The sequence below is a fragment of the Conger conger genome, chromosome 17, assembly GCF_963514075.1.
Source record: "Conger conger chromosome 17, fConCon1.1, whole genome shotgun sequence".
NCBI classification, from domain to species: domain Eukaryota; kingdom Metazoa; phylum Chordata; class Actinopteri; order Anguilliformes; family Congridae; genus Conger; species Conger conger.
The window spans coordinates 20907380-20928963 of record NC_083776.1 but is presented as its reverse complement, the minus strand read 5'-3'; the positions used below and the strand labels follow the sequence as shown (position 1 = coordinate 20928963).

The 21584-nt window shown below is 45.5% G+C and overlaps 1 protein-coding gene across 3 annotated transcripts in view; it reads right to left on the bottom strand.

The window, feature by feature from the left end:
- Positions 1-21584, bottom strand: part of fmnl2a (formin-like 2a) — a 60018-nt gene that overhangs the window by 26960 nt on the left and 11474 nt on the right. For all 3 annotated transcript variants that reach the window (XM_061227207.1, XM_061227206.1, XM_061227208.1), the window contains exons 2-3: positions 7297-7380; positions 3130-3210 (exon numbers count right to left, since the gene is read on the bottom strand). In XM_061227207.1, coding sequence (XP_061083191.1) covers positions 3130-3210; positions 7297-7380 — 165 coding nt within the window. The remainder of the gene's footprint in view (positions 1-3129; positions 3211-7296; positions 7381-21584) is intronic.

Sequence of the window (21584 nt, the reverse complement as noted above, 5' to 3'; positions counted from 1 at the left end):
TTTAGCTACTCTTCGAACAAAAATAACCGCGAAACCAAATGACATTGTTGCATATTCCGTCTCTGTACTCTTCCATATTTTTGTGCATGCAGTGAATATTGTTTGCTTGATAAAGTGACCTCAGTTAAATGATGTCTATTTGGGTTGTGATGGTATATGAAAAACACACTGCTCAGTCTTGCTCCTGTGCAGTTTCCATGGTTACTGCGGCTGAAGGAAGGGAGTATCAGAGCTAATGGTGAGCCAGTAGACTGGAAAAGCGCACGTGAATCAACTTTATGGCACCGGTGTGAAACGGTACATTCTCCATCTTATTTAGACCGGAGAATTCACACACACAAGGCTGCAATCTACAGGTATGACGCATAAGAACACAATTCTGTGCACACGTGCAGAACACAGTACAGGCTACGCTTGCGAGAGTTGCAGGTTACAGAATCCATCCCGCCATTATGTTATTTCACTAAAATCATCCGGACCGACTGAGGAGCACGTGCTTCTATCCGCCGAACAAATGAAAAGGGGAAAAGAGAAACTACTCGTCTGAAGCGAGAGAGGCACGATCGCTCACGGCCAAAGCAAAATCGACCTCTCCGAAAGTACAATTTTCAAAAGATGATATTTTTTTTTCACTGATGACAGGGAGTGAAATCGTTGCATCAGGGCTGAAAGTGAACGTTTTGCACGGCGCGGAGGTGGTGTAGCCGCTTTGTGTCTGTGTACCGGTCGAGGGGAGAGCCGGGGCTTGGTACGTGCGACACGCGGGTGGATGGAGACGGAGCGGGGCTGTGTTGTGTTTTTTTTTTTGTATCGAGGAGGAGCTCTTTTATGTCTTTGTGTGGAAGTCACATGCTAGCTGTAGCCGCGCAGACTCTGCCCCCTGCTTACAGCACAGCTCCCCTATAACTACTACCAGCTGCAGGGAGAGGCGCAGGGAGAGAAAGAAACGGTAAGCGAGAGAGAAAAGATAAAGAGAGAAATAGTGAGAGAGTGAGGGAGAGGGAGAGAGAGAATAGGAGAGTGAGAGAAAGTGAAACAGAGAGCAAGAGAGAAAGAGAAAGAGAAATAGAAATAGTGAGAGTGAGAGAGAGTAAGAGAGAGAGGGGGGAGAGGGGGGAGAGAGAGAGGGAAAGAGAGAGAACAAGACTAAGGGAGAGAGGGGGGGAAGAGAGAGAGGGAGAAAGAGAGGGAGAGAGGGAGAGAGAGGGAGAAAGAGAGGGAGAGACAGCACGCTTTCAAAGGGGTCATCCTGGAAACAAATCAATAGCCGAGACATTCTTGAGGACTTTTTGGAATGATCCTTTCCTCCTCCCCTCCTGATTGGCTGGGGGCCGGCGGTGGAATGTTCCGGACTGCGTATGTAAAGCGGAGGCACTGACCTGGGGCTGCCTCACAGAGGCACAAAGTGCCGATTGTTTGAGTCTGAAGAAAAGGGGGTTGAACAGGAATGTAAAAGCATAACTCTTTCCCTCTCTCGCTCTTTCCCTCCCCCCAGTTCTCCCCCTCTCTCTCCCTGTACAAGTTACTGACCTCCGTGTGGGACATGAGGGCTATTGTTGGAAGTGGGCATTCCCCGGGGAGATGGGCCTACGGAGAATCCGCAAGGTTTCTCACAGAACGACTTGGCGGTGCGGCCAAACGTCACGAAAATAAACTACTATACCCGGGCGCCTTCTCCTCACACAGCCACACACCCCCGCTCTAAGATGGAGGCTGTGGTGGACTGGTCTGTCCTCCAGAACGACACAAGGTTTCACTCAGTAAGGCGATCCTGCGTTTGACGCCGGCGCGTAAACAAAAGGGCCCGGGCGCAGACGCAAAAGCCCGTTATAAATCGCGGAGCTGTCGCCGGGGGAAACGCCGACACCCTTTGAAAGGGACCTGGCCGTTTCTCCTCCTCCGGGAAGACGCCTCCTTTTCTGGAAGCCCTGCCCATCCCTCCACCCACCCACCCACCCACCCTTTCACATCTGACTTTCTTCACAGGACTCCTGAAACCACTGGAGAGGCCTCCCTCTCTTCTTCCTCTGAGGAGGACGATAATCCTCACTCAGCCCTGCGTGTTTAACATCATCCAGGCCCATATTCAGAGAGGGGGGAGAGTCTCGAGGACTTAAATATAACCACGGACACACAGCCTCCCTCATTACACGCCATACCTGGCACATTACCCTTTCTGGTTTCTGGGGAACGTCTGGGAGAAAATCACTTTATTGAGCGTAAAATATTCAGAAGATTAAATAATAGGCCTACATCATAAAGGGACAGGTCGCGACTGCCTATTGCTAGACGCAGGGAGAGGCTTCACATTGAATAATAACAGTGTTCTACACGGTCGCACAGGAGAGCGGCAGTCTCTCAGACCCGCGTGCTCGTGGAGACGGCGGGTCTCGCGGCGGAGGGAGGGCACTGCCCCAGTGCGCAGGCCGGGATGACGTCACAGGGAGGCCGCACTGTGCAGCCTCACGCGGCTCTTGGCAGCGTTTCTTTGCTGACTTGTTTGTCTGAGTCGACTCCATTTCACAGCACCCTTCCTGTCTCTGTGAGCCGGGGGTCTTACTATCTCCTGGCAACCTGTCTCACTCGAGCACACACACAGACAGACACGCACACACACACACACACACACACACACGCACACAGACACGCACACAGACACGCACACAGACACGCACACTGAAAGGGACAGACAAACACACATACTATTAACACACACACAGACGCACATTCACACGCACGCACACACAGACACAGACAGACACAGACATGCAGACACAGGTATAGTCACACACATGCATACACATTCACACGCCCAGACACACACACACACACACACACACACACACACACACACACACACACACACACACACACACTGACAGACACAAACACTTGCGCACACACACACGCACACGAGCGGAAAAACCTAAATTCACACTCCCATCCTTCTATTTAGCATCCCTGCGGTGAGTGTGTAGAACAGCTGCAACAGAACAGGCCTGCTCATCCAGCTGCAGGCCTATCACAGGGGCTTTCTGGCCTAGCAGGGATATCCTGGCATAAAGGGGGGGGAGGGAGGAAGGAAGAGACCCTGAGCTGAGGAAAGAGGTCTCTCCCCCGCACTCTCACCTTCCGAGTGACGGCTGGGTCCAGATAACCCCTCAGCTTCTGGATGTACGTGTGCGGAGGGTTCTTCACCTGAAACCGTTCCTGAGAAACAGAGGAGGAGGAGAACAAAGTGAAAACCATTTACTTTCTTTCTTTCAACTACTTTCAACTTTCAACTACTTTCAACTTACTCGATAAAGGGAGACAATACCAGTTATTTACCATTGTCTGAGCCTAATTCAAGATCTGAGAACTTCTGCTTTTAGTTGTTTGATGTAGGAAAAAAGGAATGCATCTTCGCTTCTGCAGGTGAAAATGTACTGTATTACGAGGAGACTACCAGACTTATCATATTTTTAAACTACGCCAAGGAACAATATAATCTTTAACATGGTTGTAAAAATACTTCCTGTAAAAGAAGAAACCCATACTAATCCAGCCAGGAGAAGTTGTGCTTCCACAGTCAACTTGCTGTGCCATAATTCATACAGTATGTTGGCACGCATACATGCTAATGGACATTCTCATCATCCCACTAGGCGGCCATGAAAATGTGATAAATGAATAATCATGACCTCTCTTTATCCATGATAAGAAGGGCTGTGGACGGCTCCAGTTTCTGCTGACTGGGCACGTGCAGTAAGGCTGCATTACCCGCCCTGGTGGGAGCGGGTGTGTGCAAAGCAGAATTTATTCAAAGAGGTATCACTCTGACCTCACTCTATTAGATTTGAAAGAATGTTTTCCTACATGTTAACCTGTATGAGAGAGTGTCAGAATGTGGTTTGATTCACCAGAATAACCAACCATTCATGAGAGAGGGCCCCCTCCCCCCACCCAAAATCCTCACATTCTAAAAGGGTGAGGTCAGAAAGTGATCGATATCAGACGGAAAGCCCCCTAAACAAGCACTGCCAGTAAGGGTGCTGTGTGGAGTTGCCTCCAGTCAGAGAGCGGCAAAAAGCAAGATCCCTTTGGAAGGGGTGCACAGGCACTGTGAGAGCTGGAGACTGGTATCTGTCGATCGTTGTTGATGTTGCGATGACGCGCTCCATCGCCCTACATCAGGGGCCCGTTCTGTACCCCGTCTGTGCTCCCGAGGGTCACGCCTCTATTCCAGTGCCCGGTGGACTCTGCGCCGTTACCGTGCCAACAGGGCCAGGCCACGGGCTGAGAGCTCGCTTCCTGTACTCTGTTCCACATTCACGTAATGGGATTAGCGGGGCTGTGGAAAGTCCCGCGCTGGAACGGTTGTATCAGACAGGGCTGACGCAGCCTGCGGCTTTGCTCCGCGTGCCGGCCGTCTCGCAAAGGGCATTGTGGGATCGCGGCTACTGCGGTGGGAGAAGTTGTGTAAAAGATTCGAGTCTGTGTGCAAAACTTTCTCTCCGCCTACAAAACTTTCTCTCTGCCTGTGAAATTTTCTCCCTGTGAGCGAGACTTCCCGTCTGCCTGTGAAACTTTCTCCCTGTGAGCGAGACTTTCTCTCTGCCTGTGAAACTTTCCCTTTGTGAGTGAGACTTTCTCTCTGCCTGTGACACTTTCTCTCTGTGAGCGAGACTTTCTCTCTGCCTGTGACACTTTCTCTCTGTGAGTGAGACTTTCTCTCTGCCTGTGAAACTTTCTCTCTGTGAGCGAGACTTTCTCTCTGCCTGTGAAACTTTCTCTCTGTGAGCGAGACTTTCTCTCTGCCTGTTGAAACTTTCTCTCTGTGAGCGAGACTTTCTCTCTGTGTACGCGGAACTTTCTCTCTGTGTGTGTAAAACTTTCTCTCTGCGTGCAAGACTTTCTCTGTGTGTGAGACGTGATTTATCTCACTGCTGCCAGAGCACGTATCGCACTCAAAAACAGGAAGGACAGCGGCTTGGAGAAGAGGAAGACTCGGTCCCCACGAGGAGCGCACAGGGACCGCCGCTGACAGGAGAAAGCGGAACGCGGGCGGGACTGAAACGCGGCCGGCAGGAAGCGCGGCAGGAAGCGCGGCAGGATGCGGACGACGGCGCTCTAGCGCGCGCAAACGTCTGCGGCCGACGCCGAGGATGAGCGCGGAGCCGAGCCGGAACGTTCCGCGCGCGCTGCACCTGCGGGGGCTGCGCTCAAAGCGCCTGGGACGGCGGGGGTTAACACGCTGCAGCAGCGGGCGCTTATGTAATATCCTGTGGAGAGAGGATTCCATCCCGGGGCCGGCAGATCGAAAGCAGGCCACAGTCCCGGTAATTAGAGTGAGTGAGTGTGTGTGTATGGGTGAGTATGTGTGTGCGTGTGTGTGTGTGCGTGCAGAGCCTTCAGGAAATCTCGCCGCTCCTGGGGGACCGTGGTGCAGCGCAGAGGAGAGAGAGCCGGGAATCTCACACAGACTGCTGGGGACGCCTGTGATTAATAAAGCCCACAGACTTACGCAGGGCTGCCTTTCGCTGCACTGGAGACAACGCGGGCCTCACCGAGAAGCTTGAGATCAGCGCTCTCAAACTCACTGCCATGGAGGGCCATGAATGCAGGCTCGCATTCCCACCAATTAATGCTGCCTTTGATTCCAATGACTCATTCAGCCATAGGTATTTAACTGCATTCAAGCACAGAATATAAGCAACAGGTGTGATTTAGACAACACAAATAACACATTTCGCTTTAAATACATTATGTTCAAACCTACAGCCCTAATTCAGCAAATAATTTAACAAAATATATAATCAAGTGAGGTAGGAATAAAACCAGCATACACTCGGCCCTCCATGTCACTAAGTTAGAAACTAACTGCTCTAGAAGCTTCTGTGCGCAGATATTCAGTCACACTGAAGATACCTTGTCATTTCATATTTTATCAAGACCAGTCCATTCAATCCATTTCAAATAGCTAAATAAAAGTCACTAACCTCTCATTTTTAAAAAGACCAGTCCCTTTAAAACCAAGAAATAAAAGCATTTTTCTCAAATTAAATAATGCTGCCGAGTAAAACCAACAATCATGATTAATTTGGTAAAAAGAACCTTCTAAAGGTCAGAGAATTCCTCTCTAAGCATTAGTTATGACTCCTGTCATGGCGCATGTGATTTAGTTCTTTGCTGGGAACGATTCTCTGTTGACTTACGGAGTCTTCCTATCCCCCGCCTCACACGTTCTGCCCGGAGCACGGTGTTTGGAGGTGCTTTCGGTGGTGTTGGAGCCCTGACTTTGAATTCAATGCTGAGCCCTTTCGCTCTGAAAGTCCTTCATATCAAATATATCCTCATAAATTTTCAATGTTTCAATCTACCAAAATAATATTTCTAGGAAAAACCTTTTTGTATATATATATATATATATATATATATATATACACACAGGGACGTGCGTCTCTCAGACATCCTACACTCTACCTTCCTTACGTCATGGTTACCATGGATACATAAAGATGTTCGGAGAAGCTATTAATATGACATCGAAAACATACCTATTCTCGGGAGCTGAAGTCGGCCTTTACGGTGGCAGAAATAGTAATAGAATAATATTTTTTCTAAATAATTGAATGCTTTGCTACACCTTTGATACATTTTCTGTAAAGCACAATATCCAGAAGGATATATGTTTGTGAGAATAGACTATGGCAAGGTTATTGTACACTGAGGGATACGGTCCAACGACTATGGTCCCCCTGGCTCCCCGTGCTCAGAGCAGCAGAACCCACGGCGGCACACAGAGGGGAGCACCCCGTCTCACCCCGTCTCCACACAAATCTCCGCCTGTTAAACGCACGGCTCCGCGCCAGGTGTGGTCCGGCCCCGGGGCCCGTGGCGGGAGCGTGCCGGTTTGAATTCTGTGCAGACCGCTGTGGGCCGCGGGACGGAAATCGATCGCGGTCGCGGTCTCTCAAACATAAGGGGCTTCTGCTGGGTTCTGCTGCCAGGCAACATTTCAGGAGTGCGGATTGATGCGTCTGATTTTACGACTGTTTCACTGCAAAGTGGAGGATCCATGAGACATGCCATTACGAAGAGTAGGAATCTCATTGATTTTTCCCAGCGTATCCCAGGTGACTGAAATATGCTGCGTTTTATCAGATCAGATATTCATCTCATTAAATTATTCAAGGGTTTGTGAGCAGTGTTTCACTTCAGAATCGTGCCCGAGACCTCAGATGATGAGCCCAAACCCTTCACCAAGCGACTAGAAGCGCAGGGATGTTCTAAAAGACGGAAATAAACTCTCACCTGATCGCAGATTAGTTCCCATTTCTTCTCGTTGTCGTACTGACGCAGCAGTCTGGCTTTGTCTGGAGGAAGGTTCATGGAATTCTGAAAGGAAGGACAGAGGAGGAACAGTCATGAACATGAGTCAATCATACAGTGATTAAACACATGCATCGTGACCTTACATTGCACTTATGTATCTGATGCTTTTATCGGAAGCGACTTACAGTTGATTAGACTAAGCAATCCCCTCAGAACCAATATGGGGTTGCAGGGCCTTGTGGTTGCACTGGGGTGTGAACCACCAACCTTCTGGGTTCCTGTCAAGCAACTCAGCCACTAGTCTATAGGCTGCCCCACTAACCAGGGAACAGTATCCATATCCACACCAAACAACACAGCACAAAAACAACAAGCTCCAGCTTCACCTAGACCTTCAACTGTGACCACCCCGGACTAATCACCCGCCATCTTCTCTACACGACACGCGGTGGCAGGCGGAGGCCGGGGACGTGGGCTCTTTGAAGAAGCTGAGGCTGACGCGGGGGAACGGGCGAGCGCTGATTACAGCGGTCATTGCGAGCGCAGTTCTCTGGGAGACGAGCTCTGACCCTCTCATAATGAGCCGCATCGACAGCGTTTGCTCAACACCACTTAATCCCCTGGCCGCTTCCGGAGAGGGAGAGGGAGAGGGAGATCCTGTTGTGTGCGCGCAAACAGCCGAGCATCAACAACGGGCCAGGCCGCGTTACTCCAAGCAAGTCTGCCTCCTTCATTCCACCACACTGAGGAAACTTTACGGACAACATTTAAGATTTTAAATGGTTATCTTGAGCATTTTGTCCTTTAACATATCCGTCACCGCAATCTTTTAGACCGGGGAAGTAGTTATAGCCTGAGATTCACACTGTATAAGGCCAAAGTGCAAACAAGCCTTTATTACATGACATTATATTACAGTCATTTAGCGGACACTTTTATCCAAAGCGACTCACATTGATTCGATTAAGCAGGGACAAACTCCCCAGGAACAATGAGGAGTTAGGGATCCTTGCTCATGAGCCCAACAGCTGCACTGATGTTATTGTGGCCTCCCAGGTCCCAGTCAAGCACCTTAGCCATGAGGCTACAGCCTGCCCCCAAAATGATTAAATACATAGGCTAGTGTAAAGAGCGGTATGACAAATGGTCGCGGCCTTCATGTTTTTGCTCTAAGCTCATCAATAATCAGAAAATCGTCTTACAGAGTGTGCGTGCAGTACACACGGTACGTTCTGGCAACACGCAGGTCAAACCCAGCTCTCCACAGCACCCATCCCGCATTCCCACCTAGCATGCGGTGGACGGCGGGTTAGAATGTAGTAGGCTACATTTCACAATGGCATTTGGCAGCATGAGAGTGCGTTAAGTTCAACGCCCGTACGCCTGTAAAACGGTGAAGGGAATGAGAGAACCTTCTTACTCAGAACACGTTTTTCCATTCTGACCAAGTGCAAACAACATCTGCCTCGTGGAACTCCCCCAAAGACAGTTGTCTTGTTTTGGCTTCAAACAATAAAAGTGCTCCACCCTTAAGTGCCTTTAAAAAAGATTGAAACAATCAGTGCTTAACAGCTCCATGCTGCATACACACACATACTGTAAGAAGACCTAAGCTAGAGCACTGAAAGGCCCTATTAAACCTTATCTCTTGAGAGCAAATATGAAGTTTGTATGATATCCTGTATTTCAATCCCTCAATCAGATAACCCAAAAATACCCATTTGTCCGTTGTCTCAGTTTTAACAGCACCAAGTTCTGTTCTTTCATGAATCTGAGATCTTATCACTTTGATTTCAAAAGCTGTGAGGGCAACAAAATAAAAGACGAGGGTGTTGTGATAAGCTTAGCCTTAGCAGAACTGTGTGACTAACACAAAAGAGGCAAAATGAGCACTGCTGTGTTGTGTCTAGAGATGAATCCAAGGCAAAGTGCATTAGGTCATGCATTAAGTCATCGGCTTATACAAACACAGCATAAATGTAGCAAAGTACTGAAAAAGGACCAGCATTACTTGAAAAAACAGAACTGCAAATTACATAAGGATAAATGATTATTGTGATATTTTTGATCAATCATCATCATCAGTACTGAAATAAAGTTTTTATTCTTTTCATATTATTCCATGTTTAAATATTGAAAAACACGGTTACAGCAGACAGAAACTGGAGAAGAGGAATACTTGAATACTGTGGCTGGTTGCATCTGAGGAACAGGAACCTAACAAGGTCAATTCACACTGGAGAGCTTGACAAGAAATGTGGTTTATTTTTATACGGATCGTAAAAAGTAATTTATAAACAAAAGTGAAACAAGCCTTCATTATAAACCTGTTCTGAACAGGCTTTTATCTAAACAGAAAAGGGTGGGTTCTCCTCCCTTATCCTCTATAGGCCATTTAATCTACAAGGTCTTGGCCATATGATATTTTAATCAAATCCCCTTTCTGACTCTCCTCTGGGCTCACAGTCTCCAGTGAACAGCGATGTTTATTACAGTGAAGAAGTCTGACTCATAATGTGTGCTACAGAGACACACTCATTCAGTCATGGACTCGTGGTATAGGGTGACGTTTTGTGAATGAAACCTTAACAAAGCCTCGTGATCTCTGGAGGCTTTCGCCTCCCATGAGCATCCGCGGTCAGGGCTAGACAGGAAAAGTGCCATTAAAGTGACCGTTTAAACAGGCAGCCTGCTGATTTGAGGGCAGTAATTCTATGGTGCTCCAATGAGTGACACCACTCATTGCCATTCTTGAAATAGATTTACTGGATGCCCCGGACAGAGCAGATTCCTGCACATCTGCTCCGCAAGGCAATACCTCAGGAGTTTATACAGTTGTAATCACTATTTCCACATGCTTGAGCTCTTAGTATACAGAATACTCCCTGCTATCTTCGTGTTACTCCTTCAGAAAATCGACTTCAACAGGGCCTAGGAATTTAGCCTACTTCCTGGGAATTTAGATAATATTTTCTTGGAAACACCTCTGAAGCCAAGTAACGGATACTTTCCACAGGGGTACATACACATTCAGGCTATGACCAAGCTAAACCTTTGACAACAAGATAGCCACTTGAATCGATTGATAAGAGAGGGATTTCTAACTGTTTCAGCTTCAGTTTCTTAGTATTAACCCATTTTTTCCTTTAGTAGTGGTAATTGTGCTATTTTTACAACATATTCACCTGGTAAATACATAGTGCTTAGGGGACTACAAAAAGAAGAATTATCATAATAGTACAGTGGGGATTAAATACAGATAAATGGGACCACTTGGATGCTGGCAGAGATAATATTTGCACTGGTACTCTGGCCAGTGCAGGTCTCCACTGTGGAGTGCAGTTGGCCTGCTGGCACAGTGCTCCACCCTTTGGGTTTTCTGTCTGGTGAAGATCCAGTAAAAGCAAAGGGCAGTTACACCGCCTTTAATCTTCCTCCTCCCCAAATGAGCCCTGGCAGGCACTCAGTGCAGCTCTCCTGACGTTCCCATCCCAGGCACCACATAAAGCGTGTGCGGTTCAACGGCAGCGGGGAGCGCAGCGTCAGTCTTACTCCCGTCAATTCTCCATGACCTTCTCTGACCCCTGCCAAGGAAAATAAATCCCCACAATCCTCTGCCCTTCAGGACATACACATGCTGGGTGCAGATTACATTCCCAGAAATTGTTTTGCCAGAATAGCTGCCTACTTAATAATACTTACAATAATCAACAAAGTCTGCCAGGTTTAAATAAACATGGGTTTTCAAAACTAAAAACAATATTAGACGTGCAAATCCTGGGTAGGCTTACCTCAACATTTGTTAAGCACACAACGATATATTTCGGTCTTATGTATCATAGCCTGGTACTTAAAATATGAATATTAAATATGAAATTTTGTCTTTCCTTGAATGTGTCAGCAACCCTTTTATAACAGGGTTTAAATTATATCAATACACTTATCCAACTTTAGTCCACAGCAAAAGTACTGCTGGAACGGAGCATGTAACATGTTATTTCCAGTTTACAGTGCGAAGTGGTGGTTTGGGCAGTAGGATGATGGGGCACTTCATACATTCAGATTTGGACAGATGATTCTATTCTGGTCTGTGAGGAGGATTCAGTGAAGTCACAGAAGTCTGAGTCAAACTCAAGTCTCCTAAACTACTGAACAAAGCCTCTGAATCTGAACCGATTATGCAACAAAAACATATGTTTTAATTTATTCTTATTTTTTAACGTAACCCACATAAAGTGTACCAGCACTGAATGGGTTCATTTCTGCTTGTCTTACGTGACAGGTGGTGGATGGAGCGCGCATGCATGTTTTCGCTATCTTTCCCTGGATACCAAGATCGATTAAGAAGGAAGTTTAGCGGAGATTTGAATAAATGATTTCAATTACTTTTCAAAATTTCAGTACACATAAATTGGAGATGTCCCATAGACAGTTATATCAAAATGCTATATCTAGTTTAGACGCTAGAGCCTAGCCTAGTGTTTATTTTCTGGATAAAATAAATTGTATAGCTTTTATTCCAGTAAAGCTATACATGTAAAATACAAACAAAGGGGAGAAATGTGTAGCCATGTTATTCCTGTGTTCTTATAACTCACAACTATTGGCAATATAGCCAGCTATGTCATTTAGCCTTGCAAGTGTTTAATATGTTGAATTTTGTGTCTTTCCGAAGATACCAGTCCACTGTAGCACAACTCACCCAGTTACATTAATAAAAAATCATTTTGCCTCCAAAAGCTGAGCAGGCATTCTTGCATCAAGAGAATGCTAAAAATACGCGCCGTGATGACCGTGTGTGCCACTTCCTATAAACGCCTGTCAGGAAATCAAGTGGAAATATGCTTGGATTTTACTGGCAGCGAAAGACAGAAATGAGGCTATATTCCTCCAGAAACCCCCAGCCTCAGTGCTAAAGGGCCTGAGTTTCTTCTACACTGCACATAACATGCCTGGGGCAGCCAGCTCCCCTTAAATATTCATTCAGTGGGAGAGTGTGACGGACGGGAATCAGTGTCACTGACGCAGACCTTTATAGCGAAGCCCGGAGACTAACGACATCATTAACTCCGCCGCGCGAGAGAAGGCCGCGGGGGAGGAAGCGTCTGAGTAAAGGGGTCGCTCAGGACGAGCGCAGTGGGACGCCATCTTCAGCTGAGCCCGGTGACAGAAGGACAGATCTCTGGCTGTGGTGCAGACCATGTGAAAACCGTTTGACGCCCTTGCTGAGTATCAAACGCACACCTGAACCTACACTTCACAACCATTGGTATTTTACGTTTGACCCATCAGTGCACCTAAATCCACCTGCACATGATTTCACGATGGAATATTTCCATGACAAACAAATCAAGTCTTTACATACGGGGGCGATATTAGCTCGATATTAGCTCAGGAGGTAGAGCAAGTCGTCTGGCGGGCGGAGGGTTGTTCGATCCCCCGCTCCGGGTGTGGGTGGGAAGTGTCTCTGAGCAAGACACCTAATCCCCAATTGCTACAGATGAGCTGGTCGGTGCCTATTGCTAATGGTGTGTGTGTGCGTGTGTGTGAATGGGTAAATGAGATGCATTAATGGTAGAGCACTTTGGGGAAAAAAATGCAGTCCATTTACCATTATGCAAAAATTGTTTGTTGCAGCATCCTACAACCATCCATCTATCTGTCGTCTAACCCGTTTATGCCTAGTCAGGGTCGCAGTGGGTGCTGGAGCCTATCCCAGCAGGCAGCTGGCATTAGGCGAGAGGCAGGAATACATCCTTAACAGGGCCCACACACCATTCATTCACACATTCATACCTTCATCCCTATGGGCAATTCAGTCTCCAATTAGCCCACTGCATGTCTCCGGAGTGCCTGGGGGAATCCCACACGGACACAGGGAGAACTATCCTCCATTAGAATAAACATCATGATGGAGCGCTGGTGGTCACCAGGAGCGCGGTGGAGCCAATCAGCACCGTCGCATCTCCATCCGCTCCTCCACGTTCGGCCGGTTAACCCCGGAGTCAGCACGACATCAGCATGGCGTGGTGTTTTCCATCTAAACCCGCGGAGCCACCCATTACACGTCTATTACGCAAATAAAACAACAAAACGACCGCGTTTGCCTCCAAAACGGCTAAAAAATACCCGTCAGTGTTTTACTTAGGCCGTTTCACACAAAACCCATTTTCATACCTTTCAGAAATGTCATTTTACATTTTCGACTCTTTTAATAATAGTCAGTGGTTTCAGAAATAGACGCTTTCTGCGTTGGCATATCGTCAGGAGGGATCCGATGTCCGGATATGAAAACCTCAAAATGCGTCTGCTGCTCCCCGCTCCTCCTTGGTTCCCCCCTCCATACCTCGACTGAGAGGACCCTGGAGAGGGGAGATATAATGGGAAAAGAATGTGCCCCCTCTCCCCCACACCCACCGTCTCAGATCCAGAGGCTCCCTGACCTCATGGGCAGTGGGTTCCAGGGGCCCACCCTGCTTCTTTAGAACCGTATGAGTCAGAGAGATGTGGAGTGCACTGGGAAAGCACAGTGGGGACATTGTTGGAAAAGCTGGAAAATGGCAGCGCTCCTTAGCCTCCGCCTGTTGCAGACGGCTCTGGGAGCTGTCCGAACTCTCACATTACCCCTCCCTGCACCCCCCCACCTCCATTTCCTGAGCTACAGCCACGGTCTGCCTTTCTCCAGCGCAGTAAAAACAAAAGAGATCCGCAGAGAGAGGGAGAGGAAGACAGAGAGAGTGAGGATGGAGAGGGAAAGAGGGAGATTGAGCAATGAGATGGCGTTTAAACCACCCTGAATAACCAAATAGGCAATACCCCAGAGGACAGTTATGACCCCCCGCTCACACACACACACACACACACACACACATTGCTATGGTCACTGTTTTGGGTACTGCACAGTGTCACACCTTTCCTAGCCTCACACAGTCAGTAACAACTCAACGTAAGTAGCCTGACAACTGGGCGAGAGGAGGTAAACATGAAACAGGATTACTCCCTGCCACTCAGAATGGATTCCAATTACCCAGAGTTCCCTGCACGTGCTGCCAGACCGTTGTGCCATCCCCTCATTTGCGCAGCTTGTTCTCTAATCCTCTAATTTTGACAGGGGTGCAGGTGTTCCCCCGTCTGCCCTGGGATTAGCAGCGTAATCCAGGAGAACGGTCCCTGCAGCAGCAGGCCAGCTTCCCTCCTCCTAAACGGTTTTGTTTACACTGACGCCTGCTCGCATTCAATTGTGTGCTTTGGGTGACTGACATATGGATGGCCAATGACTGTGAAAGGAAGCCAGCTACTTTAAAGTCAGTCATGCAAATACAACTTGGTCAATAGTTTTTTAATTGGAATTATGTGAATCAAGTGTATCTGACTTGGTACTGCTTTGGCCTAGTTTGAACAGCTAGCCTAATAAAATAAAATAAAACATGGAAGTCCACAACAAATCTTTCCTTACAAAACCCCTCTGTTAAAATAGTATTTCCAACACATCCAGCCCAGAAAAGTAAAATGAAAATAATTGTTCCAAATAAGATCATCTATTGTCTCTATTACTAAAAACATTATTTGGTTTTATTAGGCTATAAATCATTGTTTTGGTTTCTTTTCTCATATCGCTGGTTTATCACCATGCGTCTTCAGCACTATGGGAATTCCAAAACCCACGTAATCAACTTTACACTAGAACCACAGAGTGGGTAATTTTAGGAGAATTCAATTTCAATATGAGCATATACACTCACTTTGTCAGGTAGACCTGTACCCCAGCTTGTTAATGCAAATATGTAATCCGGCAATCATGTGGCAGCAACTTTTAAAGCATGCAGATGTGTGTTTTTCGGACCAAATGTCAGAATGTGCAGACAATGTTGCGGAAAATAACCAATAATCATTAAAAAATGGTATAATGTGCATTTTAATTTCTATATTCTTACATGGTTACAAGGTAATATAAGAATTGAGGACTTGAGGACACAATAACATTCATATCTAAATAATAACACCATAAACCTTATTATTGCTTTAGCTTGCAATTGGAGAAGATAAAACCCTCTCAAAGTCTGTGACTTCCTAGCCTTTTGCCTTGAAACAGTTTTAATGCAATGCTCAAATTTCAAAAGTACAAACAATTGTATTAATTTCCATCCACTCCACTGACTGGCAGTGAAAAGAACACTCTTAAATCGCCATCGTCAGTAACTGTCTGTAAAGGTGCCATTCAGAGGTTCCTGCGCTAAAAGAAACCTGCAGACTGAGCATTGGCTGATTTATTTATTGAAACTTTTGACAATGACACATGGTCCATAAACCTGCAGTAGTCTGTATGGAAATAAGGCCATGGCTAGCCAATGACAAACCATAAGAAGATTTACTGCCACAATCTTCATCGGTCTCACGCTTATAATCACTTTGGCAGGTTAATGTCGTCTTTAATGTTCCAAATAAGGCAGAGGTTCTCAGTGTTGTTCTCAGTGTCTGCTTACATGGAATTATTAAAAAAGCTACACGCATTCATGAAACTCGTTTTTCACATCGTTATCGGTCCGGGAATCCAAACAGGTGTCATACAGTCATATGTTCCCTTTAGCTCAATGTACAGAATGGTGAGTACAACAATAGACAATTCTTAAACAGGGGAGCTGTATTTGACATTTGCCTCTTTGCTGCCTTCCAGTGAAGACAAAACAGCAATTAAAATGAACTGAAACTGAATCTACGCCACAATGCCGAGGTCAGCCCACTTCAAAGACGGCTGAACAATCCCCAGCCTACACACAAAAGCGGATCAATGCCGTCTGGACACCCAACTTCCCCGTTTTTGTGTCCAGTAGCCTGCTCAGACACCATTGTGAAAGATCCTACTACTTGAAAAAATAATAATAATTGGATTGTACCTTGTTGCCAGTGAATAACTATTTAATGAAGGGAAAAAAACTGTATGAAATCCAGTCAGTATTTTATGAGATGGTCATTAATGAGTCATTGCCGTTATTCTAAATGACTCTGACAGTGTTTTGAAAAAAACCCCCCACTGAACTCCTGTTAATTTCATTTTTTTACTGTACATTTCTTTTTTTATATACAAACAAAACCACAGCGATTTGAACTGAAATAACACTTCTGAGCTAAGAAACCACCGGGAACAGAGGAGAACCCATGCGCTACACACCCAGACCGTGCCCCCTCTGTGCCACCTCTCACACTGTGAAGCGTGTCACCTCAGACCCCTGCCAGGGCGGCCGTGCTCCCGCCATCCCCCACGCCTCACCAGCGCCCCAGACAAACCCTCTCACTTTCGGGTAGACGGGCCTTAACTCAGCCCCGAGCTCCTCTGCGCGGCCAGCTGCAAACCATTACCGCTTCGCCCACGGCTCGCGCGGAGGAACGCACGTACACGTGAGCGTTCCTGGCCGTCGGGAGCTGTGGGTGGCAACGCGTCCCCCAGAGATGCTGCCTTCTTTCTGACCGATGAACGTTTGGCTTCAGTTTACAAAGAAAGTGAAGACAAAAAAGTGATAATTACCAATCATGCTTCAGAGGTGAATATAACAACAGAGGAAATAGTAAAGTAAAGTAGGATTATTAAAGTAGGATATTGCTGCCAAAACATCTTTTAACAAGGAGATGCAGCATGACACATTGGAATGGTGTGATAAACCTTACCAAGTTCACATTCATGAATAGTCACGCTAACTAGCAGGTTGCATGAAGAAAGTAAAATCCATTTATAATCTTGCTTGTACTGTCCAACAAATTGCTTCCAGAAATTGCCGTGCAAAGAGTGGAAACTAGTGTTAATGAGCAATTGTGTACACATTACCACATTATAGGTGAACAGCAAACTGGCTAAAAGTGCATGGGGCCAGAGCAGCACCTGGTAATGACACCTAGCTTTTGCAGATGGTAGCTGGAAGGCTACTTGCTCGACAGGAGCAATAAACAAATAAGACTTATGGCCAGAAGTAGTAAAATGCTTAGTGCTTTAAGCCTAAGCCATCATCAGCCAGTTGATTCCACTTGTAAATCTTAAGAGGAACCACAACAGGATATAAGGGGAAAGTAGCCTATATGCACTGAGCCCATAACCGATTCATTACAAAATATTATATTGCGAAGAAGCTTGCTAAGTCTAGTTGGTGCTATATTATTACTTTTATCTTGTGCAGCTAATGGTTTATACATTTCTGACTCCCCAAATTTCTGATTTAGTCAGATACACAACTGTACTGTATATTTTCCAGTGCAATTAAATGAATGAGAACATGCACAATCACAGTCAATGCTTTTCTTGATCACTAGTCTGCTACCACTGGTTAGTTAACGTGGAAACATATTTTTTGTCTCAGATATAACTTTTTTGTTTTTGAATGAATCGTAGCATGTACAGACCCCACAGCAGCATGCTGGACACTTAAGATATTGCCGTCTGGGTGGATTTCAGCATGATATCGAAACCTGGGGCACAGTCCACCTCCAAATGGAGTTTGACAGCTCTGCTAACAGCCTCACAGTGCCACAGGCACATTTCTGACAAAAGAAACTGGATTGCACATAAAAGCCCAGGACCCATTAACCTGATAATGCTATATCACTGATCAGCCTGACATTTGACACCTTGCTGCCAGCCAGAGAAGCACAAAGAATTTCTAACAATGTGCAAAATGTGTTGTCACTCCTTTATAAAGGCAAATGATTAATGCACGAAGGGTACAGCCCTGATTTATTTTCTTTTTTTTTTGCAGTATGATATTGTAGCCTGCAATTCAGGTGGAATCCACTACACTTTTCTTTCTTTGAGCACATAAGAAAGCAGTCTGGTATCATCAATTTAAATCTGTCATCTGACAAATTACGATGTTGACTGAATTCATCACACTATAAGACTGGAACCAGCAGCCTTTAGGTCAACATGGTTGTGTTCCATACTGATCTGGTGCAGTGCAGGATACAACGATAAGCAGAAGTTATTCTGGTAACACGTGGTCAATTCATGACAAAATGGCCTGAAAAAGCAAATGATGATGTCTCAAGCCCAGTTATGTTGGCCGAACCGCAGCAAAAAGAACATCCTCCATTTTACAGCTTTGTTAGTACTTGGATAGAAGGCCTCTTGGAAAGCCAAGTTGCTGCTGGAAGTTGTGTTTATAGCATGATAGTAGGGATACTGCATACTGCAAGAGAATTCCAGTGGCAGTGTTTTTCTTAACCCCTGGACTTGTGTTTAACCTGAGCCTTGAGTGCATACTATGAAGCACCTCCAAGTATCAGAGATAAGGAGGTGCATAAGGTCAGTCACGAAAATGTACATAACTTCCAAACTTCCAAAAACATTTAGGCAGAGTTGTCAATCAAAAAAAAAACCTCAAAAGGACCCAATGTGCTTGGCCAAATCTCTTCAAACTAACATGTCAATCAAGGTGTTAGTTCTACTATAACTCATTCTGCTAACCATAATAGAAGAAGCTGAATAATTTAAAAACTGCATATAAGAAAAATCTGTCATAAGATACAACCACTTAAAGTTTCAACATGAACATCTTTCCAACTTTTTTATAGAACAGCTGCATTGACAAAAATAACTACTTCCTCATGAAAAACAAAAAAAAGTCTGGAAACCATCACTAGTCCTCTAAAATCTGTGATACTGGAAAAATTCTCTATCACACAACTCGTACAACATGAAGAGTGGACCACGCACAATGTACAAGCAACAGTTAGCACTAATGCCAAAGCTCGGATATTAGCTGAACCTAGTTTAGTTGCATACATTTGTTCTTGTAGACCTGAACTTGCAGATAAGCCAATAGGAATTGACACCTCTAGCTTACTTTAGTAGACAACTGCTCCATGTGATGTGCTGAGCCAAGAGGGAGGGAATGATGTTGTCCATCCAGCAATCCTGTACCGACAGATTGCTTCATTGTTCCGGCGGGTAAGGAGCTGTCTCTTGAGCCCTTTATCAAAGCCAGGCAAAGGATGGGAGGATGTCTAAATGCACCAGGACCTTGCATTTTATGTGCAGATGTTGCTATTGGCAAGAACGTACCGGGCCAAACCTTCTTACTTCAGCCACTTCGTAAAAGCTACAAAGGTCCCAAGAGAATTTCCACAGTTGAGCTTCAATTAGGGCCCGAGAAAGCAGCCTGCAGACCCGTACCTAAATATTTCAGCGTGGGTGCAATCAGGCGGACGCAACATTATTCAGGAGAACTGCAGACACAATGCTGCCTTTCCCTTACAACGACACAATGCATTAGGCAAAGAATACATGCACCATCTCGGGCCAGGACTCCCACAGGGAGATTCAGAATGCCACAGGCTACCTTCACTGTACCAAGAGAAATGCCTACTTTACAAAGTGCCTGTAAAAAAGGGAAAATTAACCTAGATAAGAAAGAACTACTGATGTTAAAAGTGAAACGGTGCATTAAAAATGAGATACCATGAAGAGGGAAGGCTACACAGTAAACCATAGTGCAAACAGAGGAACGTGAGCCCCTTACCCACATCAACAAACCAAGGAGTTTCCTCGGTCATGAAAGCAGTCAACAAAAAACTCAATGTTATCACCTCCTTCCTTGTCCGTAATTATGCTATAAGAGAGCACAATATAAAAAAAAAAGAAAAATGCAGCTCTATGAAAAACTAAATTTTCTTCAATTCACCAGGCTTTGGAATTATTTAGGGTAATTTTTGCAGTATCAATGCAAAATACTGCATTGATACTGGACTTTGTAAAAACCAAATCAAAATGGAGACAGAACTGGAGAGCAGCTGGGTTTTGGGAAGCAAAACAACAGAAGTTAAAATCAATATTTCATCATTTCCATCAACAAACCTTCAGTCTAGCTAGACCCCATAGCCTTGGGTCAGAAATCATAAAAGTCTTTTATCTGTTATCATGTAGCCTACATCATAACTAGTTGTTATAATAGGGAAAAACATACTTTGTCTAAAATGTCAATACATTAAAAAAATTGCCTACAGGCATAATACTATCCTGGACGCTCAGTTCAACAGAATTCTGAAAGTGGATCAGTTCAGTTGCTTCCAGTCTGTGTCAGTTGTGATTATGTCACGGGCTCTTTAAATAAGGTGCTAGACTGTGACAATGGAACCAACACCGGGGATCACACCATGATGCAGTCGTGCTGCGCAACTTGAGGACACTACGGGTTCGTTGACGCACTGTGTTCAGCACCGGCTGGCCCAGACAGACACTGCCTTACATCATCTTCCACCTGCTCCTAACTCGGGAGACAGAGGACAGCAGAGCTGGGCAATAAGGCTGCTCTTACAGTGCTGTACTTGGCCAGGCAACAGAAAATACATTAAAAAATATAAAAAGGCCATAAAGCAGCCATACATTACTGATTTGGCAAGTACGACATATTGCACATAGTGCCATTTCGACTCTTAAGTATTCTTTATGCTATATAGTGCCAGGCAGTATTTCTTTTATTTATGCAGTACTGGATATTTAGCTTTTAGATTATGGCTTCCGAGAGAGACGGCAAAGTTGTTCATGGTCCATAAAATGCGACAATGTTATTAAGTAACCTGCTCCGGTTGACCTGATCGTAAGAATGCTCTCTCTCTCTTTGCCATCCTCAATCTCCAAAGGGAATGTCCTTAGGCAGTTAAAAGTCACACTGAGTCCTTTATCTCTGCATACAGATCAGGGTGTCAGAGTGGCTCCTCTCCTGGGGAGTTGAATTACCATTACTTCTGAAGAGACACCAGAATGCAAAGCTATTTATGGGAGAGTCAGAGCCCAGCATGGCCACAGAATACCATACGGATCACGGTTTCCTTTCTGATTAAAAATTTGAATGCCAATATGTGTTCACTTGAAAGTCTTAATGACTATGTAGATAATGGCTGTTGAAGCTTGCCAGTGTGGAATTTACATTTTTGCAGACAGCTCTAGGTCAGTGTGGCCTTGTCGCATGGACATACTGTTTTGCCTGAAGGTCGAGATTGCACAACTGACTGGACTTAACAATTTCTGCCTACAAACGTCACCTCTGTTAATGATGAAAGCAGGGGGGTACATTTCCATTTTGTAGAGGTATTCAGTAGCTTAGCAGAATTACCCCTTTACATAGTCAATGTGTGATTGTGTTAAGAGGCTAAAACCATGCACCTTTCGATAATAATATGGTTTTAGATCCGCTTTCAACAACATAAGTTCCCTTTAATAAGTACGTTTGTCAGCTTTGAGATAAGCCAGTCCATGTAATGAATGAGCCAGAACCCCTTCAGCA